At 49.9% G+C, this 19,880-nt stretch overlaps 1 protein-coding gene across 3 annotated transcripts; it reads left to right on the top strand.

Moving 5' to 3' along the window:
- The first annotated feature begins 3,411 nt into the window (after nucleotides 1-3,411).
- Nucleotides 3,412-16,336, top strand: ABCF1 (ATP binding cassette subfamily F member 1). Of its 3 annotated transcripts, none has more exons than XM_027099364.1 (25): nucleotides 3,412-3,559; nucleotides 7,208-7,254; nucleotides 7,454-7,549; nucleotides 7,708-7,834; nucleotides 7,985-8,022; nucleotides 8,107-8,217; nucleotides 8,844-8,918; nucleotides 9,000-9,113; nucleotides 10,073-10,177; nucleotides 10,436-10,558; nucleotides 10,937-11,037; nucleotides 11,135-11,220; nucleotides 11,534-11,673; nucleotides 11,759-11,907; nucleotides 12,203-12,286; nucleotides 12,488-12,612; nucleotides 12,800-12,912; nucleotides 13,011-13,182; nucleotides 13,284-13,358; nucleotides 13,442-13,512; nucleotides 14,739-14,771; nucleotides 14,856-15,024; nucleotides 15,222-15,286; nucleotides 15,381-15,453; nucleotides 15,599-16,336. In XM_027099364.1, the coding sequence occupies exons 1-25, from the start codon at nucleotides 3,487-3,489 to the stop codon at nucleotides 15,763-15,765; spliced, it is 2,532 nt and encodes an 843-aa protein (XP_026955165.1). In that variant the 5' UTR covers nucleotides 3,412-3,486; the 3' UTR covers nucleotides 15,766-16,336. The 3 variants fall into 3 exon arrangements, with proteins under 3 accessions (XP_026955165.1, XP_026955164.1, XP_026955166.1); XM_027099363.1 differs by having other exon boundaries at nucleotides 7,705-7,834; XM_027099365.1 differs by lacking the exon at nucleotides 8,844-8,918 and having other exon boundaries at nucleotides 7,705-7,834.
- Nucleotides 16,337-19,880: the final 3,544 nt, after the last annotated feature.

Raw genomic sequence — 19,880 nt, 5'->3', positions numbered from 1 at the left:
TGGTAATGACAAAGCAATCTTTCAACAAATATCTCTAGCGTGCGTGTGGGCCAGGCAATGTACTAGATGCTAGAGAAAATGGAGAGCCGAAATCAATGAATTTAAAATCTACAAGAGGAGACACGTTAGTGAAGAAGTCACCAGTATGCGTGAAGTACCTGTCAGAAGTGCTATGAAGAAGTGAGACGGGGACTTCCCTGGTGGCACAGTGGTTAAGAATCTGCCTGCCAATGCAGGGGACACGGGTTCGAGCTCTGGTCCATGAAGATCCCATATGCTGCAGAGCACCTAAGCCTGTGCGCCACAAATACTGAGCCTGCACTCTAGAGCCCGCGAGCCACAACTACTGAGCCCGCGTGCCACAACTAGCGAGCCTGCGCGCCTAGAGCCTGTGCCCTGAAACAAGAGAAGCCACCACACTGAGAAGCCCCAGCTCGCAGCAACTAGAGAAAGCCTGCGCGCAGCAACAAAGACCCAATGCAGCCAAAGATAAATAAAAAATAAATACATTTATATTAAAAAAAAAAAAGGAGGCGTGGTGGGGGAGCATGTAATAAACGGAGTCTGGGGAGATGGCAGGTGAGACAAGCTCTGAGCACAAGCAGGAGGTGAGGTGGGAGAGCAAAGGTGTCGCTAAGAGGAGATGGGAAGAGTGAGAGGCGAGGAGAAGGAAAAGGAGCTAGACGACTCAGGGCCTTGCAGAACATGAGGATTTGGGTCTTAAGACAGAAGCCTTTGAAGAATTTTAGGCAGGTGGGTATCATAGATTAGATAGGTTTTTCAAAAAGATGACTTCTGTATGGAGCTGGCCAGGCTTGGAAGTGGCATTAGCAAGTTACTTGAGCAGTCCGAGGGAGTTGGTGGTGGTATAGACTTGGGTAGCGGAGTGGAAGAAAAATGAACATTTGGAAATAGACCAAAATGGAAGTATTTTAGGTTTCCCAGGGTCGGGTTGTTCTGGCTCACATAACCAAGTGCTGTTTGAAAAGGTATTAGAAGAAAACAGGCAGAATGCCACTAATTTGCTTTTGGAATGGTTGCATCTTTTAAGACATCCAAGGAGAGATATAAAGTAAGTAGCTGGATATACAGATTTGGTACTCAGATTAAAACTAGAGACATAAATCTGAGTTACTTGCATATAGGTAGTGGTTGAAGCTATGAGCGTGGACACATTCCTTCACTCTAAATATTAAGCACCTATTATGGCCCAGTTATGAGTTTTAAGTTCAGTTGTAACAAACCAAAATTAGTCTTAAAGCAAGATAGAAGTTTATTTCTCTCACAAGTCAAGAAGTGTAGTACAAGGCATGTGTGACAATCATGCCACCATAAGGTCCTCAGGTGTTCAGAACCCCTGCTCCCCGCTAGCTCTCAGCTCCATGATTCTTGGGGCCAGACCCTCCTATTCACAGTCTGCAGTGAAACTCTAGCTCACTTATCCATGCTCCAAGCCTCAGGACGGAGGAAGGGCAGAGGAAATTACCTCCAAGCTAACATACCCTCTTTAACTTACACATCACTGGCCATAACTTAGTCCTGTGGCCAATCCTTGGCCCCAGTGAGGCTTGAAAAGTACTCTTTATTCAGGCAGCCACGTACTAAGCAAACTCTTGGCCCTTCAGCAGGTAAAAACATTAGAGGAGGATGAACATCCTCTACCAGTGCCTCCCTGCTAGAATTTGGACATGAAGTAGAGAATAAGACAGTCAAGTGTCAGTGCCCTCCAGCCAAAGACCACACAGGAACCACCTCTAGTTAAACAAAGTTGGGTTTAGCACCTGCAGAGATCTCACTAAGAGAGGGTTAGGAGTGATTAGGATTTGTGTTTGTGTTAGGGTTTGTGTTGTGATTTGGGGGAAGATTCAAGGAAGTGGGGAATCTAGATTGAGTGCTCCCAGGAAGTGGGAGCAATTCTATCATTTCACATTTTAATACAGTCATCCCTCGGCATCTATGGGAAATTGGTTCCAGGACCCCCTCATGTGCCAAAATCCAAGGATGTTCAAGTCCCTTGTATACGATGGCATAATATCTGCGTGTAAACTGCACACATCCTCTCCTATACTTTGTCATCTCTAGATGACTTATAATACTGAATGCAATGTGAATGCCATGTAAATAGTTATAAATACAATGTAAATGCTATGTAAGTAGTAGCTGGTATGCAGCAAATTTAGATTTGCTTTTCGGAATTTCCTGGAATTTCTTTTTTCCCCTAATATTTTGATACTAGGTTGATTGAATCCGAATATGTGGAACCCACAGATAACAGAGTCTCCTCTCGGGGGAGAAATGAAACATGGCTGAAGCTGTAACTGGCAAAAAAGCAGCCACTACTCATTTTAGCTGAGAGGGACGTGTTCAGAATTTATGGTTTGCATAGTAACCTTGTTTTTGTCTGCACTTACACAAGATTATAGACTCTGTCTTACTTCATCACAGTCACAGATTGGCCTTGTCTGGCATGGGTGTTCTGAGGTTATGTTCAATGTGAGAACACCATGGCCTAGATGTGAGGGCCAGCCCAGCTCTTAAAAACACAAGGGCCGGACTTCCCTGGTGGCGCAGTGGTTGAGAATCTGCCTGCTAATGCAGGGGACACGGGTTCAATCCCTGGTCCGGGAAGATCCCACATGCCGCAGAGCAACTAAGCCCGTGCGCCTAGAGCCCACATGCTCTGCAACAAGGGAAGCCACTGCAATGAGAAGCCCGCACACCGAAACAACGACCCAACACAGCCAAAAGTAAAAACAAATTTATTTAAAAAAAAAAGTCAGGAAGTTCCAATGAATCCAAGAGTCACACACAAAAGAAGAAGTGACCCAAATATTGACTGTGGTGGTGATTTAACCGGTGTGTACATGTCAAAACTTATCAAAGTGTACACTTTGCAGTTTATTGGCTGTCTACTGTATACGCAGTTTATGGTAACTCAATTACACCTCAGAAAAGCTGTTACCAAAAAAGAAAAAAAAAAGGTGAACTGAAGCTCCACCGCACCGTGATTTCTGTTTGTTAGGCTAGATTTCCTCCTCGTTTACACCTCTACTCCTCGGGATTTTGTGACACATCTCAACACTTGACCGACAAGGCCTCTTCCTGAGTCGGTGGACTGCGCCCTACTGCTCCTAACCAGACGTTACGGGGCTGGTACAAGGTTGCATTCAGTTTCTTAAAAAAAGAAAAGAGAAAACATGACTTTACTCTTTTACACTAGTCGGAAATTATGTTCAGTCCTTAGTCACGCGGCGCCCCGGAGTCACTGCGTTGCGGTTCCCCAACCGTCATAAACTTGCTGTCGCGACCCGAGTGGGCGAACCCCCGCCGCAAGCTCTCCCCGGAGATGATGGCGCGGCGCTCGTGGGCCGTCCGGGGGCGGGGTCGACAGCGCAGGCGTAGAGAGCCCGCCTCGTTCCGGGCCCCAAGCTGCCGGAACCGGAAATAGCGCCCGGCGCCGACAAGACTGCAGTAACTGCCATCGCGATGCCGAAGGGACCCAAGCAGCAGCCGCCGGAGCCCGAGTGGATCGGGGACGGAGAGACCACGAGCCCCACAGGTGAGGCTGGTAGGCAGGGAGGGAAGGAGATAGGCAAGAGAAGAAGAGAGAGACGTGTGTGCGTGTCTTAGGAGAGAGTCACGGGGCGCGAGACTGACCGGGCCGTGCGAGGGCTACTGCGCATGCGTTCAGTGGGGCCGGGAAGAGTTTGCCCTGGCAGGAGGGCTTTTGGGGTGCCGGCGAAAGTAGAGGTGCCGGGGTGTCACGCAGGAACTTCAGTAAGACTGGGAAAGAGACGAGGAAGAGCGTATGGTACCGAGGGAGAGATGGGGAGAACTGAGAAAGTCCTGATTTCTTCTCATTTGGACATCTTCCCCACCACACGGTATTCCACATCCGGCACTTACATATTGATATAAGTTGTGCCTCGACCTTCTCTCTCTCTCTCCCTCTCCCTCTCTCTCTCTCTCTCTCTCTCTCTCTCTCTCTCGTGCGCGCGCGCACACAAACACACACACATTCTCACACTCACCCGTGGAAACCATCATCCCACCTGCTTCTTAAGAAAGGATGACTCCTTGCGCTCTTTCGTAAGACACCTTTCTGACTCAGCTGGAGCAAGAGCATAGACACTGGGTGTTGGAATGGAGGATTAAGGTTTACTTAAAAGCAGCGGATGTTTATGGAGCACCTGTTTTTAATTATGCAGTGTAAATGCTGTGCTTTGGGGAGGGGAGAAAAAAATACGAAGACATCCTACCAGGCTTGAAGGTACTTCAAGAGGGAGATAAAAATGAATACAAATAATTATAGTAGGTATACAGTGACTAATTTTACAGGCATTTATTGGATGCCTACTTTGTACCTGGTGCTGTGCAGAAGAACTGGAGGTGTAGGGATGAAAGATAAGCCTTGCCTATCGAGAAGGGGCAAGTCTAGTGGTGGGGACAGAGCATTAATCAGACAGAGGCTGACAGAGTGTGATGAATGTGTTGAGACTAGAAAAGAGAGGGGCAACATCTATCAGATAGGGCGGGAGTGTCAGCAAAGCCTCCCAGGAATATGTGATAGCCGAGTTCGTTCTTGAAGGATCAGTGTGAGTTAGCAAGGGGAAGAACATCCTAAGCAAGCAGAGGGCGCAGTTAGTGCAGAGGTAGAGGTGTCGTTGAGCCTGGCTGGTTCCCAGTATTGTGTGACTAGTGTGATGGGGTTGGAAAGACGTGTGGGAGACAGATAATGAAAGGTGTTATACACTACTCCAAGGAACTTAGTCCTAAAAACATTAAGAAGGAGGACCCATTGAAGTGCATAAGGAATGGTTGGAGGGAGGGAGACCATTTAGGAGGCTCTGGTAATGAGCCAGGTGAGAAGTGGTAAGAGAGTAAGCCAGGGCATTGACTGGAACTGGGAACCAGCTAAATCAAGGGAGAAGAATTAAGGCTGACACTCACTTGAATACTGCAGCGGTTAGCAGGCTATTTATTGAAAGCAGTAGTGGGCTGTAGAGTGGGGAGCGGGAAGAGGTAAGATCAGCTTTTGAATGCTGAGTTGGAGATTTCTGGGGAATTTTAAGAGGAGATGGCAAGGAGAGAGTTTGTTCGGTGGCTGTGGAGAGAGCTCTGGACTAGGAGTAAAGCCACAGGTGAGTGTAGTTGTACGGGGCATCCCCTAGAGAGTGTATGCAGATTGAAGCGAAAAGACGTAGAAGGTGGGAACCCAAAAGAACCTCAACAATTAAGGGAAGTAAGGTGGAGAAGGAGGCTGAGGAGATGAGACCGAGAAAGGAGAGCAGCCAGAGAAACTAGAGGCAGACCAGCAGCAGCAGGATCCCTGACGCTAAGTAACAACAGGAAAGGAGAATTAAAAGGATGAGGAGGTAGGTAGCATGGAATGTTGCCAAGTAATCACGCAAAATAAGGACTACAAAGAAACCTTTTCGGGTTGAACAACTAAGGGGACAGTGACAACTCTGAGAAAAGTAGTATTCATTAGAAGATGACAGCTGAATCAGGTTGCAGTATATTCAAAAAGGAACGGGAGATGAGGAGGTGGAGCTAGCGTAGACTGCACTGAGACTCAATGAAGACGGGATAGAAACAGTAATTGGGGGAGGAGATTGTAAGGTTACGGAAAGTGCTTTACTTGGCTTTGAAATTAGGAGTCACTTCAGTGATGTACTTACTAAGGGGAGGAGCCATTAGAGGGGGAGATGTGGAGGATACAGCATAGCTTTAGCCACACTTAGCCTTTTCCTGTTCCTTGCTGATAATACTTTCTCACGCCTGAACCTGTGCACAGGCTTCTCTCCCTACGGTCAGGAGGTGTGGTTGTGTTAGTCCTTGGAGATACTTAGTGTCTAAGTCAGTCTGTGTTGTTAGGGTGAGCTGATCATGTCATTCCTTCTCATGTACTGCAGTAGATCCTCCTTCTTAATGGCTTTAGGGTTAGACTCTGTGGAATAGCTTATAAAACCTTTCATTATCTTCTCCTGCACATCTTTTCAGTTCCATCACGCTAGTCACCCAATATGGGGATCAGATTTTGAAATGTGTTCAGGATGGAGGTCACAGATTAAGCAAAGACAGGCATAAGCGTGCCTGGGAGTTAACCAAGGAGCGGGGAGAAGCCAGTGTCCAGAACACGGGTATGGTTAGGGAAACAGAGATAGCAGACAAGATAGGATGCACCCTTTTAGTCTGTGAGGTCCTAAGTTATAGCGATTGTCCTTTATTATCTCCAGTTTTTGACACTGTAGATGCTCAGTATCTGAATAAATGATTACTATGGACTAGGTGGAAATCTGGTGTGAGAATACTCAGTGTGGTAGATAGCAGAAAGCCTTTGTTTTGGGGTTTTTTGGGGAAAAAAAACCCAAGTGATTGCAGGAGTGCTTTTGGATAGAATTGGGTAGCAGTGGGTGGATGGGATGGTTGGGAGACGAATGTGATAGTGGACAGGCCTGGGCGTGGAGGGAAGTCATGAGGCTGCTGGCTGCCTCCCAGTCTGATGTGGGAGGGAGTTAGACCTAGTCCCCTGCCTTCAGGATAATGGGAATGGACAGAAAGGAGAAGCTGGAATTTGTTCAGTCAGTAAACTTTTATCGACTTCCCACTTTGCTTCCTGGGAACACGAGCTAAGTAGTCTCAGGTCGCTCTCTAGGATGAAGGACTGATGCCCAATTAAGTACAATCACAGCTAGTGACTTGTGCTAGAAATGCTAGTGGAGCAGGTGCGGCATAGACCCAGGTTCTTGTTGACTTACTAGATGGCTGTTTCCGTGGCCTGCAGGTTCCAAAAATGACATATCCCCAACTGAATTCATATTTTTGTCCTACCTTTCTCCCACATGGGTGGTAGGAGTGGGGAGAGGGGTCCTTCTCTTCCAGTATATCCTGCGATAATCAATGGTACCACTAACCCAGCTAATTTTGCCAGCTAAAAACATTGCAGTCATCTCTGAATACTCTTACTCCTCACCTCTGCCATCACCCTGTGGATTCTCCTTCTCTGCCTCCCACTGCTACCCTAGACCAGCCACCATTGTCTGTCTGGTTGCAAGTGTCTTGTGTCTGTGGCCAATGTCTAGGGAGCGGTAGTTGAGCTAGGAAAACAGTAAATAGGGTGGGGACCACTGAGAGCTTGGCAGGAGAGATCAGAGTGCTTTGGAATTTGCAAATCATCATTCACAGTGTCTGCTTAACCTTCTAGACAAAGTGGTGAAGAAAGGGAAGAAGGACAGGAAGACCAAAAAGACGGTGAGGAGAGGGGACTGTGGGTGTTTCTGAGCAGAAGGTGGCCCTTTGAAGGCGGTGGTGGCCCAAGGGAGGGGAAGAGGTCTTGTCAGGAGAGGGAGCAAGGTGGGATGGAGTGGAAGGTCCCTGGGCTCGTGTGTGGTGGTGAAGGGCTTGGTTGGTTTCTGAGCCATGTTTACCTAGATCTTAACTCCCGTTATAGTTCTTCGAAGAGCTGGCAGTAGAAGACAGACAAGCTGGGGAAGAAAAGAAAGTGCTCAAGGAGAAGGAGCAGCAACAGCAGCAGCAGCAGCAGCAGGTACAGGTGTCAGGGGACCCACCACTACATGGAGGCATCCATGGGTCCGCCAGCCCCTCTGCAGCCCACACTGGTTCACTCAGCTGACGGGGAGCTCTCTCGGGAGCAGATACATCAGCGGCCTGGGCTTCATTCTCTCACTGTTTGGCTTTCAGCAGCAAAAAAAGAAGCGAGATGCTCGAAAAAGCCGTCGGAAAAAGGATGTGGATGATGACGGAGAGGAGAAGGAGCTCATGGAGCGTCTTAAGAAGCTCTCAGTGCCGGCCAGTGATGAGGAGGATGAGGGTAAATGTCCCGAGGGGAAATGGGCACCTGGAACTCTTTAGTCATGAAGAGTCAGGAGCTGCGTTCCTTGCTTGTGGAGTTGGATTAGATTAAGGAGCAGGACATCGTAATTCTCCTTTCCTGTCTCACCTTCTCCCCTTGTCATTTCAGTACCTGCCCCAGTACCCCGAGGAGGGAAGAAAACCAAGGTAAGCCATCTGTGTGGTAGACAGAGACCCCAGGGGTGCAGCCTTGACCATCCCGCTGACTCCTCTGGCCCTTTCATTCTCCAGGGTGGTAATGTTTTTGCAGCCCTGATTCAGGATCAGAGTGAGGAAGAAGAGGAGGAGGAAGAAAAACATCCTCCTAAGCCAGCCAAGCCAGAGAAAAATCGGATCAATAAGGTGATAGTGGTGGCTCTACCAGTCACTCCCACCCCGTGTAGCACCTCTGGCCACAGTGTGGTAATTTCCCGGCTTCTTTTCTTACTTTTCAGCTAGCTCTTCTAGGCCAGTCTTGCTTACACTGTCAGAGTCAGCTTTTTAAAATACTCTTCATCACTCGGAAATTTACAGTGATCCTGTTGCTTTCAAACTCCAAATATAAAGCAAAGGCCTTTGGGTCTTTGCCCTTCCACTTGGACCCCTCTGCAGGGTTACTTGGGACTTCTCCATGTATACCTTTCAGATTAGCGTGATCACATCTTGGCATCCAGCTTAACTGTGTGTTGAAACCTTTGTTCTTTATGCCTTCTCTTCCCTCTTTCTAGAGCACCTTCACTAAGCCCACATCCATTACCTCGTCTCGAGATGTGTCCTCTTGAGGAAGCCCTCCAGTGCTAGGGCCATCTCACCCACGTGGCTCACTTGCCTGTGTCACAGTCCCTTAGCCGGAGACTAGGGTTTTGCTGGGTCTCATTTTCTCCCTGGCAGACTCAGTATAGTTAACTGCCACTCCTAGACCCCCTAGAAACGCTCGTTAAGCTACAATATAGTAAATTAATTTGTGTGTGTCTGTGTGTCTTCTCCAGGCTGTATCTCAGGAACAACAGCCAGGGCTCAAGGGCAAAAAGGGAAAGGAGGAGAAGTCAAAGGGGAAGGCCAAGGTGAGGGAGTATAGGCAGGAGGAGGGGCTGGGTCTCAGGAATTAGAGCATTTCATCAAACTTGCTGTCTTTTCCCCGGTAGCCTCAAAATAAATTTGCTGCTCTGGACAATGACGAGGAGGAGAATGAAGAGGAAATAACAAAAGAAGAGGAACCACCCAAGCAAGGGAAGGAGAAGGCCAAGAAGGCAGAGCAGGTTTGTATTTTGGTGTTGGGGGAAGGTGGGCTGAAGGACTAGGACTCTGTGGCCCTTGGGCAGGGGGCAGGATCTGGGGGTGCTCTTACTCTCCAGAGCAGGAGTTGGCAACTTTTTTTTTTTTTTTTTTGTCCCTGCCACGTGGCTTGCGGGATCTTAGTTCCCCAACCAAGGATTGAACCCGGGCCCATGGCACTGAAACCGTGGAGTCCTAACCACTGGACCACCAGGGAAGTCCCAGGCAAACTTCTGTAAAGGGACACATAATAAATATTTTTGGCTTTGCAGGCCATATACAATCTCTGATGCATATTCTTCTTCTTTTCTATTTTTGGAAAAATTCCTTGAAAGTGTAAAAACCGTTCTTAGCTCAAGGGCCATCACTGGCAACTCCTGACCCAGAGAGGAAATGCTGCGGGCGTTAGCCTCAGTCAGTCTGAGCTCTGGCTTTTGCCACCACTCACTGTGTGACCTTGAGTACATTTTTCCATCTCCTTGGGTCTCAGTTTCCTCATCTGTGTGATCTAGTGATCTCTGAGCTCCCTCGTACTGTTAGCAGTTGCTAGTTCTGATTTTGCTGGATTTCTCAGTGACTGTATGCTAGGGCTTCTAGACCTTTCCCCTGCATGTTAATGTGTAGGCCACTGATACATGAGAAAAAGAACCTCATATAACCCTCAATTACACTGTATTGGCAGTTGCATAGTTACAGTACATAGTTACAGATACACGTACATTATTACATTTCATACATAAATACTCATACTATTCCTGGTGGCAAAAATGGATACAGAGCTGCAAGGAGAGCAGGGCGGGTATGAGAATGGGAGCGGATCCACCAGTGTATTTCAGGACCCTGGTGGAGAGAGACAGAGCTGACTGTGGAACTGGGGGTACGTGATGTGAAGTCTGAGTTCTAGAAGGGGTCCCTTGTTTTTACTATGCCCTGGTTCTCACAGGGCTCAGAGGAAGAAGGAGAGGAGGAGGAGGAGGAAGGGGAGTCCAAGGCTGATGGTCCCTTTGCTCACCTTAGCAAGAAGGAGAAGAAGAAGCTGAAGAAACAGGTAAAACCTTGGGTTCTTGGTGGTCAGAGGTGGGAGAACCTGATTTTTTTTTTTTTTCCTTAACGCTTCAAGTAGGGGACATGTGAATTAGGGGACAAGAAGGAGGGCTTTGGGTGCTCTGTCAGGTAGAACAGTTGGAGTAAGGAAATAATTGCTCTCTGTGAGCCTTGTCTCGGTGTCTGGTGATGTGGGGCTGTATTGTGGTGATGGGAAAGTGGCAGGCAATAGCCTCAAATGTGATTTTTCCTTCCTTCTCAGATGGAGTATGAGCGCCAGGTGGCTTCATTAAAAGCAGCCAGTGCTGCTGAAAATGACTTCTCCGTGTCGCAAGCAGAGGTGTCTTCCCGCCAGGCCATGTTAGAAAACGCATCTGACATCAAGGTAAGGTCTGAGGGGGCCTCTCTACCAGCTTACCCAGGGACATGCCACTTCTCACCTTCCCCTGAGTGGCCACGGCAGCCTAGGAAGTGGGTATGAATGGGAAGTCCATTGGGAAGAAAGCTCGGAGCCGTTCTCTACACCTTGAGTTCTGCCAAGTTGAGTGAGAAGATAGAAGAGCCAGCATAAGGGTCCACCCTCGGAGGGAAGCAAGGCGGGACAGGCTGGCCACGCTTAGGATTTGGAGACTCCAGTTAGAGGCAGTGGTTGGGGAAGGGGCCGGTGTGGTGAGAAGAGGGGGCTTCCCTGCAGAGAGAAAGCTGCAGCTGCTGTCTGGAAGGGAGAGTTCTCATGTGCTCGCTCCTTCCCTGACACCTGCAGCTGGAGAAGTTCAGCATCTCCGCCCACGGCAAGGAGCTGTTTGTCAACGCAGACCTGTACATTGTCGCCAGCCGCCGCTATGGGCTGGTGGGACCCAATGGGTGAGGAGAGGAGGGGCTGGAGCTGTGAGAGGGGCGGGGCTGGAAGGAGAAGAGACTTCTCTGAGGCAGCCTGGTCCTAAAAGCTCTCATCCCCCAGCAAGGGCAAGACCACTCTCCTCAAGCACATCGCCAACCGAGCCCTGAGCATCCCTCCCAACATCGACGTGCTGCTTTGTGAACAGGGTGAGGCCGCTGGTGGGAGAGGGGCTTGACGGGGAGGTGAAACCGAGGGGCCTGAGGGGGGGCCGCCCTGGGGTACAGGAGCCAACCAAGAATAGAAGAAACCGTCGTTGTAGAGCTGGAAGGGTTATGTGGGGAGACTGGGGACTGGGAAATGGTGCTAAAGAAGGGGGAGAAGAGATGAGAGACTGGAGAGTATTTTGTTTGGAACAAGTACAAAGAGCTGGGCAGGGTCAGGCAAACCAGAAACAGCTATAGGGAAGAGGGAATAGGAGGCTTGGCCCTTGGGGCACCCTGACTTCTCCCCTGCCCCCAGAGGTGGTAGCCGACGAGACGCCGGCCGTGCAGGCTGTTCTCCGAGCCGACACCAAGCGCTTGAAGCTGTTGGAAGAGGAGCGGCAGCTTCAGGGACAGCTGGAGCAGGGCGATGACGCAGCTGCTGAGAGGCTCGAGAAGGTAGAGGAGATGGCGCAGGGGACACGGGCTAAGACTGGGGGCTCCTGGGACCTCGCAGCATGTGTCCTCTTCTCCCTCCTCCCAGGTGTATGAGGAATTGCGGGCTACCGGGGCAGCAGCTGCAGAGGCCAAAGCCCGCCGGATCCTGGCCGGTCTGGGCTTTGACCCTGAGATGCAGAATCGACCCACACAGAAGTTCTCGGGGGGCTGGCGCATGCGCGTCTCCCTCGCCAGGTGGGCTCCCCCTCACCACCCTCCCTTCCAGCCTCCGTCCACCAGGGCTCTTCCCCTTCTCCCCGTTCTTCCAGAGCCGTCTTCTCCCTCCCTTACTGTCTGCCTTGTCAGACTCAGGGTCTTTTCTCCCTACCTGGGAGTGTATTCTGTCTGTGTCTCCTGCCTGGGAACTGTCTAAGGAGAGGTTGGGAAGGAGTGTTCATGGTCTCAGGCTCCACTTACAGAGGCTTCTCTGGGTTCTCTGAGCAAGGGTCTTCCTCCCCCTGACTCTGCATTCTGCTGCCCTGCCCTCTAGGGCGCTATTCATGGAGCCCACGCTGCTGATGTTGGATGAGCCCACCAACCACCTGGACCTCAACGCTGTCATCTGGCTCAATAAGTGAGTAGCCCTTGATTACAGCCTTTGCATCGTTGGTTCGCATTCTGCCCTCGTTTCCTCTAGCTGGTCTCCACTCTGCCCTTGACACCTCTCACTCCAGCCCCCCCTCTTTCACTCCCTGCCCCCATGCTCTGTCTGCTTCCCCTGACTCCACCCTAACCTGGCCATTGTGACATTTCCACACTCTTCTCTAAAACCCAGCTACCTCCAAGGCTGGCGGAAGACGCTGCTCATCGTCTCTCATGACCAGGGCTTCCTGGATGACGTCTGTACCGATATCATCCATCTTGATGCCCAGCGGCTCCATTACTACAGGGGCAATTACAGTAAGGAGGATCGTTTGCGGGCAAGGAAAGGGGTGGTTCCTGGAGAAAGGCCTGGGAGGGAGGGCCTGTAGGGTTGTGATAATTCTGAGTCTTTCAGAATTCTAGACAACGACGCCTGCCCCCATCCTCCCCCGTCCTGCTGGGGAGAGGGACAACCATCGATGCACATTCCCCTCTCTTGCCCCAGTGACCTTCAAGAAGATGTACCAGCAGAAACAGAAGGAACTGCTGAAGCAGTATGAGAAGCAGGAGAAAAAGCTGAAGGAGTTAAAGGCGGGCGGCAAGTCCACCAAGCAGGCGGTGAGCACCTGGGTCTTCCTGGGAGGACTCGGGCCCTGCCTGCCTTTTGAGGCCTTCTGTAAAGGGTGCGGGTGTCTCCCTTTCCCCTTCTTCCCCAGGAAAAGCAAACAAAGGAAGCCCTGACTCGAAAGCAGCAGAAGTGCCGGAGGAAAAACCAGGATGAGGAGTCACAGGAGGCCCCCGAGCTCCTGAAGCGGCCCAGGGAGTACACCGTGCGCTTCACGTTCCCTGACCCACCGCCGCTCAGCCCTCCGGTGCTGGGCCTGCATGGTGAGCGGCCGCGGCCGTGCCTTCCCTCACACCAGGACATTCGGGGCACCCTCGGGGGACTCTGAAGAGAAAATAAAGTGCTTCTTTTCCTGGTCTCTCAGGTGTGACGTTTGGCTATGAGGGGCAGAAACCACTCTTTAAGAATCTGGATTTTGGCATTGACATGGACTCAAGGAGTGAGTTGGCAGGGGAGGCTCAGGAGCCCCGGGGAGAGTTTCTGGGGACCTCGCCTCTTTGACCTTTGTCTTCCTTCTGGCAGTCTGCATCGTGGGCCCTAACGGTGTGGGGAAGAGCACCCTGCTGCTGCTGCTGACAGGCAAGCTGACGCCGGTGAGTCCGGGAGCCAGGAAGGGGGACGGCGACGAGCGAGCGGAAGCGTGAGCACACGGCTGTTCCCCAGAGGCTGCAGTCGGGGGCCCCTCTGTGCCGTGGAGAGTTAAATACAGAACTTGTCATGGATGGTGCGCTTCCTTGAGAGGTGCTGTAGAGGAGGACGGTTTAGATCAGGCGGGGAGAAGAGCCAGGAGAAGTGGGGCCAGGCTAGGGGCATGCCTCCCCACCCCCCATGTGTTTCGGTTATGCAAGAAATACATGCCCATTGTAGAGTGGTTAGAAATTGCACAGGCCAGGGAATTCCCTGGTGGTCCAGTGGTTAGGACTCAGAGCTTTCATTGCCATGGACCTGGGTTCAGTCTCTGGTCCGTGAACTAAGATCCCTCAAGCTGCGCGGCACAGCTGGGAAAAAAAGGAAAGAAAAGAAGTTTCGTAAGCCAGAGCAAAATCCAGAGGTGACCAGTATTAATTTCAATGGATTGCTTTCTCCTTTTTTTCCTTTACAAGCGTGCATAGAACTTTTTTTAACGAAAGTGGCCTATCGTGTGAGTTGTTTTGTGGCCAGCTTTTTCCAGATCATGTACTCAAGTGTTTTTCCGTGCCAGGAATCCTATGTGGGCATGCGCTTCGTATGCATCTACCGTAGTGTATTTGATGTCAGTCGTTTAGATTTTTCACTAAAGGACAAACCTGTAGTAAATAGTCTTATTATACCTGTTCATGAATTTAGTTTTCCTTAGGATAAATTCCCTAGAATTGTTTTGGGGACTTTTGCGACGTTATGTAGTGCTTAGGTGGGTTGTAGCCATCTGTCTGCCCTCCAAAAAAGTGTTGAGAGGGCCCGTTGCCTCACACCCACAGAGAGTAGATCTTCAGAAAGGTGTTCTAGATCCTCCCACAAACTGTCTCTTAATCCCCATCTGAGGTGGAACCCTGAAAACATCTTGCTGGAAGGCAGGGGCGGGGACGGGGGTCCTTTACTTGTGGTCAGTCTGCTCCTGGTTCTGAATCTCTGCTTTCTGTCTCCCCCTCCTTCATTCTCCTCTTGCTTCTGATTTCCTGGGCCTGCCTTGGTCACGTTCAGGAGACGCCCGTGTTCCCTTTCTCATGCTGGCTTGTTCCAGCCCGGTTCTGGTGTTTAGCTCCCCTTCAGAAAAGTTGGGGTGTGGAGCTGCAGCTCCTTTCCCCTTCCCCTTAGCTCCCCCCTTGCTTTTTCCTTGCAGACTCGTGGGGAAATGAGGAAGAACCACCGGCTGGTAAGTGGCTTTGGGAATCAGGGAGTAAGAGGCTGACAGAGGAAGTAAGACTTTGACCGACCACCTCCCTCTTCTCTCGGGCAGAAAATTGGCTTCTTCAACCAGCAGTATGCAGAGCAGCTGCGCATGGAGGAGACGCCCACCGAGTACTTGCAGCGGGGCTTCAACCTGCCCTACCAGGATGCCCGCAAGTGCCTGGGCCGCTTTGGCCTGGAGAGTCATGCCCACACCATCCAGATCTGCAAACTCTCTGGTACCAGGGGCCAGGGCAGGTGTCCCCGTCCTTAGCCTTCATACCTGCAGACTGTCCCTAGAGGCAGGAGGAAAGAGGAACTGGGACTTGGGGGACCTCACCGCGTGTGCGCACGCGCACACACACACATTCAGGGTTTACCTGCAGAAATGTCAGGTGGTGAAAGGTGTGGTGGATCTCCTTTCCCTTTGCTACAGGTGGGCAGAAAGCCCGAGTTGTGTTTGCAGAGCTGTCCTGTCGGGAGCCCGATGTCCTCATCTTGGTGAGTGAGCTGGACTGCAGGGCTGGGGCAAGGGTGACAGAAGGGAAAGGTAAGAGTCGTAACTCTCAGTCACGGGATGCCTCCTCCCCCATAGGACGAGCCCACCAATAACCTGGACATCGAGTCTATCGACGCTCTTGGGGAGGCCATCAACGAATACAAGGGTGGTGAGTCAGCTCAGGGCGTGCCCTCCTCCTCCCCGCCTTGGGGACCGGGCTGTGGTGTCTTTCGGCTGGGCGCCCTCCTCTCAGGTTCTGATCCCCCTCTTCCTCCTTCCTCCCTGCCCTCCATTCTCGCCACCTTTCTTCAAAGCTGTGATCGTCGTCAGCCATGATGCCCGACTTATCACAGAAACCAGCTGCCAGCTGTGGGTGGTGGAGGAGCAGAGTGTTAGCCAGATCGACGGCGACTTCGAAGACTACAAGCGGGAGGTGTTAGAGGCCCTGGGGGAAGTCATGGTCAGCCGGCCCCGAGAGTGAGCTTCCCTTCCTGGACATCCCCTCGTCTCTTCTCCACTCGGAAGTCTGCTCTGGTCTGCAGCTGGCGCAGTAGCTACTCGGGTACATGAAGGCGGAGTGTGGTCTTGATGTGACCAGGATACCGCTTCGATTGCTTCCTCTTCTCTGAAAGACTTGTCTGATTGCTCTCTTCAGATAACTGAGCTGGCCTTGTTCTTGAAATCCCTCCGTACGAGCAGAGGTGACCTTTGTTATGGGGTTCCATCCAGCCAAGCTCATGTGGCCAGTTGTCTGAGACTCTGTCCTCAGAAGCCTGCGTCTGGTCCGCCTCAAAGCTTCAGGCCCAGCTGCTGCCCTGTTCTGTGAGTGGTGCTGCTTTTTTTGGTGGATTTGATGCTGACCTAACTGATACAAACAGCTGGTGCAGCTCAGAGCTGGAGGAGAGTTCTGAGGCCTGTGCTGTCACCCAGGATTTGGTGCCTGCAGTCTCTAGTCTGGTTGGGGACTTGGGGGCAGGAAAGGAATGCTGCTGAACTCGAATCACCCTTTACAAGGGGAAGAAATAAAGGAAAGGAGTTGTGCCGCCCTGTCACTGTTTGGAGATTTCATGGGAGCTGGAACTGTTCTTACTCTTGATTTGCTTTGTTCAGTTTACTAGCAGCAGTTAGTATCCTCTCTTCCCCACCAGTACAGGTGGGTCTAACTTGCAGTCTTACCGCACTTTAGGTGGTGCTCACTGTTTGAGGAGCCTCCCTCCCTTCCCACAGCCCTTCCGACAAGGACAAAGGAAAGTGAGTCATCCCTTCCAACTAGGACACTCGGGTTTCTCACTATCCAAGCTCCGCCCTGGTATCAGGGACCAGAGACCTGATCCTCCCAAAAGTTACTAAATCAGCCAACATGTACAGCACCGTGCAGTATGCAAGAAGGGAAGAGACAAGGTCTGCCTTCATGAATAGTCTAGATAGAGAAGACTTAGAAAGTAAGACATGAGTGTATAGCATGATACAATTAATTGCCAAATGTGTGGTGCTCTAGATTCTAAGTTGCCTTGAGCTCATAGAAGAGAAAGATTATCTAGAACTTGATTATTTGGCGGGATCACTTGAGAGTGGACCTTGAAAAAGTAAGGATTTTTTTTTTAAATTATTTCTTTATTGTTGGCTGCGTTGGGTCTTTGTTGCTGCGCGCAGGCTTTCACTAGTTGCAGCGAGTGGGGCTACTCTTCGTTGTGGTGTGGAGGCTTCTCATTGCAGTGGCTTGTCTTGTTGCGGAGCACGGGCTCTAGGTGTGCAGGCTTCAGTAGTTGTGGCACATGGGCTCAGTAGTTGTGGCTCATGGGCTCTAGAGCGCAGGCTCAGTAGTTGTAGCACATGGGCTTAGGTGCTCCACAGCATGTGGGATCTTCCCAGACCAGGGCTTGAACTGGTGTCCCCTGCATTGGCAGGTAGATTCTTAACAACTGCACCACTAGGGAAGTCCCAGGATTTTAGTAGTGAGGAACAGGGAGCCATTTTTGGAACATAGGAAAAGAGCAGGTCTAAGGCAGATCTGAAGAAGAAAGAACTATTTGAGAGTTAATGAGAGAACATGGCTGGTGTGGCCACTTTTCTTATTAGAGTTAGATTGGAGAGATGGGTTTGGAAAGTAAAACCCAAGTGGCAAGTGGTTGGTTGGTGGTGATTTCAGGTAGTGATGGGCAAGGTGGACTTTAGAGACTTATGGGATGGGCCCCAGAACTTTCGCTGTGGGGATGAGCTAATAAATCCTGAATTAGGATACGAGAAAGAGGGATACAAGGCAAGGACAGATGGAAAGAGCCAGGTGTGGGAGTTGGAGAGAGGATGGTCAGATGTGTGCAGTTCCGGGGGAAATATGAAGAACCATTTAAGATTTACTAAGTTGGGGTGTCTAATTTGGGGAAGTTATTTTCTGGCCAAATAATACTGGACCTCAATTATGAGTTTTACGCCAAAAGTGAAGGTTTGGTGTGAAGATGATTGAAGAGGTGCCGTTGGGTACATCTCCAAGTTAGATATAAAGGAACACCCCTTATGGAATTTGAGGAAAAAGCATCAGGGTCTTGTGCCAAGTAAGATGTTACATGTGAAAGTATTCTCCACAATTCCACAAAGTCGGTGTGTCGTAGAACAGTGGGAGCAGGCTTCAAGTCCACTACTAGTGGGGTGACCTTGGACTTAGCCTCTTGGTACCTGTTTCCTCATTTGTAACATGAAGGTGATAAAAAGCCCCTACCTCACAAGGTTATTAAGGGATTAAGTAATTATTTGTGAAGGGCTTTAATTTTTTTTTTTCTTTTTTTTTACTTTTGTTACATGTATTTCATGTACACTCTACACTTTGCACTTAAATTTTTCAGTTCAGTAGTCTAGATGAGTTGTTACACAAAATAGTTGGGAATGTTGTTTATAAAATGAACACCAACATTTTGCATTTTAAGTGTTTGGTCGCTGATTTCACTACAGATACTTCAGATGCTCCAAAATAACTTCCATCCATGGGCACAAGTTTTCTTTCTTTCCTCAATATATATACTATAATAATGCACTTTAAATATGGGCAAAAGAATTACACTTCTTCAAAAAGAGCAGCATAGAAATGGAACTCGAAAGGAAAAAATTACACATTTACACAGTAGTACAGTATGTGGGTAACCCAAAGTCTGAAAAATGGAATTTAGTTAACAATTAAATATTTTTATTCATGACCTTTGTCACCTACAAATCATGCACTAATATGGTTCATAATGAGCACTGTAGAAGTGTTATAAAAAATTACTCTTCTCCACACCTTCCTAATGAGGAAACAGACTCAGAGACGCTGACGTGCCCATGGTCACCCAGCCTGGAAAGGAGAATTCCTGGGATGGGGGCCCTAGTTTTCTGATGCCAGTGCCCTGGGCGTCCTCCCTCATCTGTAGAATATGGACAGGATGACCAAAGGATGAGTCCTTGAGGGGCATGAGAGCCAAGGCAGGACTGTGTTTTAGGAACATGTGAGAGACGTTTTAGGGAAGTCTGTCAGCACTACAGTGGGAAAGATGAAAGTCGGGAAGGAGCCCTGTGGCCATACACAACTCAGACGAGGCCTGGGAATGTGCGAAGTTGCCCTTGTGCTGCTGGTGCTGGTGCAGCAGCTGAGACGCTTGAACTGGTGGCTGCTCTAGGGCAGTGGTTCTCAGCATGTCCTAGACCAGCGGCAGCGGCATCACCTGGAGTTTGTTAGAAGTGCAAAGGTAGGAACTCAGTGGTGCCTTTGGAGCATGTCACAGGAAACATGGTGTTAGGAGAGAAAGGGTAGGGGTCACCTTTAGCTTGAGTGATTAGGGAAGACTTCTCAGAGGAAGTGACATTAATTAAAACCAAGGCCTGTAGGTGGAGAAGGAACCAACTAGATGGGTGAGAAAGAGCCTTCAGCAAGGCACCAGAATGTGCAGAGGCTCAGAAGCTGGAAAGAGCTTGACTTGGTCAGGACCATGGCTTGAGCTTAGAGCTTGAGCAGCGGCCAGGACGTGGGGTCTTATAAACGTTGATAGGGAGTTGGGATATGGTTCTAGGAGTAATAGAAGGCAGTGTGTACGCAGGAGTGTGAATTGACCTGGTTTTCATTTTCACAAAATTGCTCTGGCTGCTGGGTGAAGAGTGGTGGGTGGGAGGGAGACAGGAAGAGGAGATGCCAGGAGAGGCGAGCAGGAGGAGATATCCTCCTTCCTCTAAGAAAGGAAAGGAGATAATGTAGACTCATATTTTCAGGTGAAGAGAAGGGGAAATGGTGCTCACGTAGGATGGGGCTCACTTTCTCAGGAGATTTGGTGCCAGAGAAGGGAGAGGAGTTAGGAGTTGCCAGGCAGCAGTGAATGTTGAGTCAGTGCTAGTAATTTGTACTGGGCCAAGATGGTAGGATTTTGTGGGTTTTCAACATTATATTTACTGCCTGGGAGCAGGAATGGGAGAAGTAGAATAATGGTGATTCAGAATTGGAGACTGCACTGGTGTGCTTGGGGAAGGGTTGACAGAAAAGTCAAAAGTTAATAGGTTATTTAGGGATGGGGGTGGAAATGGAATAAGAAAGGAAGAACAGACCAACTGAAGCAGTCGGGAGAGGTGTGCCTGCAA

Source organism: Aethalodelphis obliquidens, unplaced genomic scaffold, assembly GCF_003676395.1.
Source record: "Aethalodelphis obliquidens isolate GAN/ISIS:26980383/991018 unplaced genomic scaffold, ASM367639v1 scaffold131, whole genome shotgun sequence".
Classification (NCBI taxonomy): domain Eukaryota; kingdom Metazoa; phylum Chordata; class Mammalia; order Artiodactyla; family Delphinidae; genus Aethalodelphis; species Aethalodelphis obliquidens.
The sequence above is the reverse complement of the archived record's forward strand: the minus strand, read 5'-3'. Positions and strand labels throughout refer to the sequence as shown.

Bases quoted from the DNA above. Each gene is read 5' to 3' on its own strand.
- ABCF1 (XM_027099363.1), top strand. From the start codon at position 3,487: ATGCCGAAGGGACCCAAGCAGCAGCCGCCGGAGCCCGAGTGGATCGGG. The intron at 3,560-7,207 runs GTGAGGCTGGTA...TTAACCTTCTAG, and splicing joins AGAGACCACGAGCCCCACAG to ACAAAGTGGTGAAGAAAGGG. The intron at 11,908-12,202 runs GTGGGCTCCCCC...CCTGCCCTCTAG, and splicing joins ATGCGCGTCTCCCTCGCCAG to GGCGCTATTCATGGAGCCCA.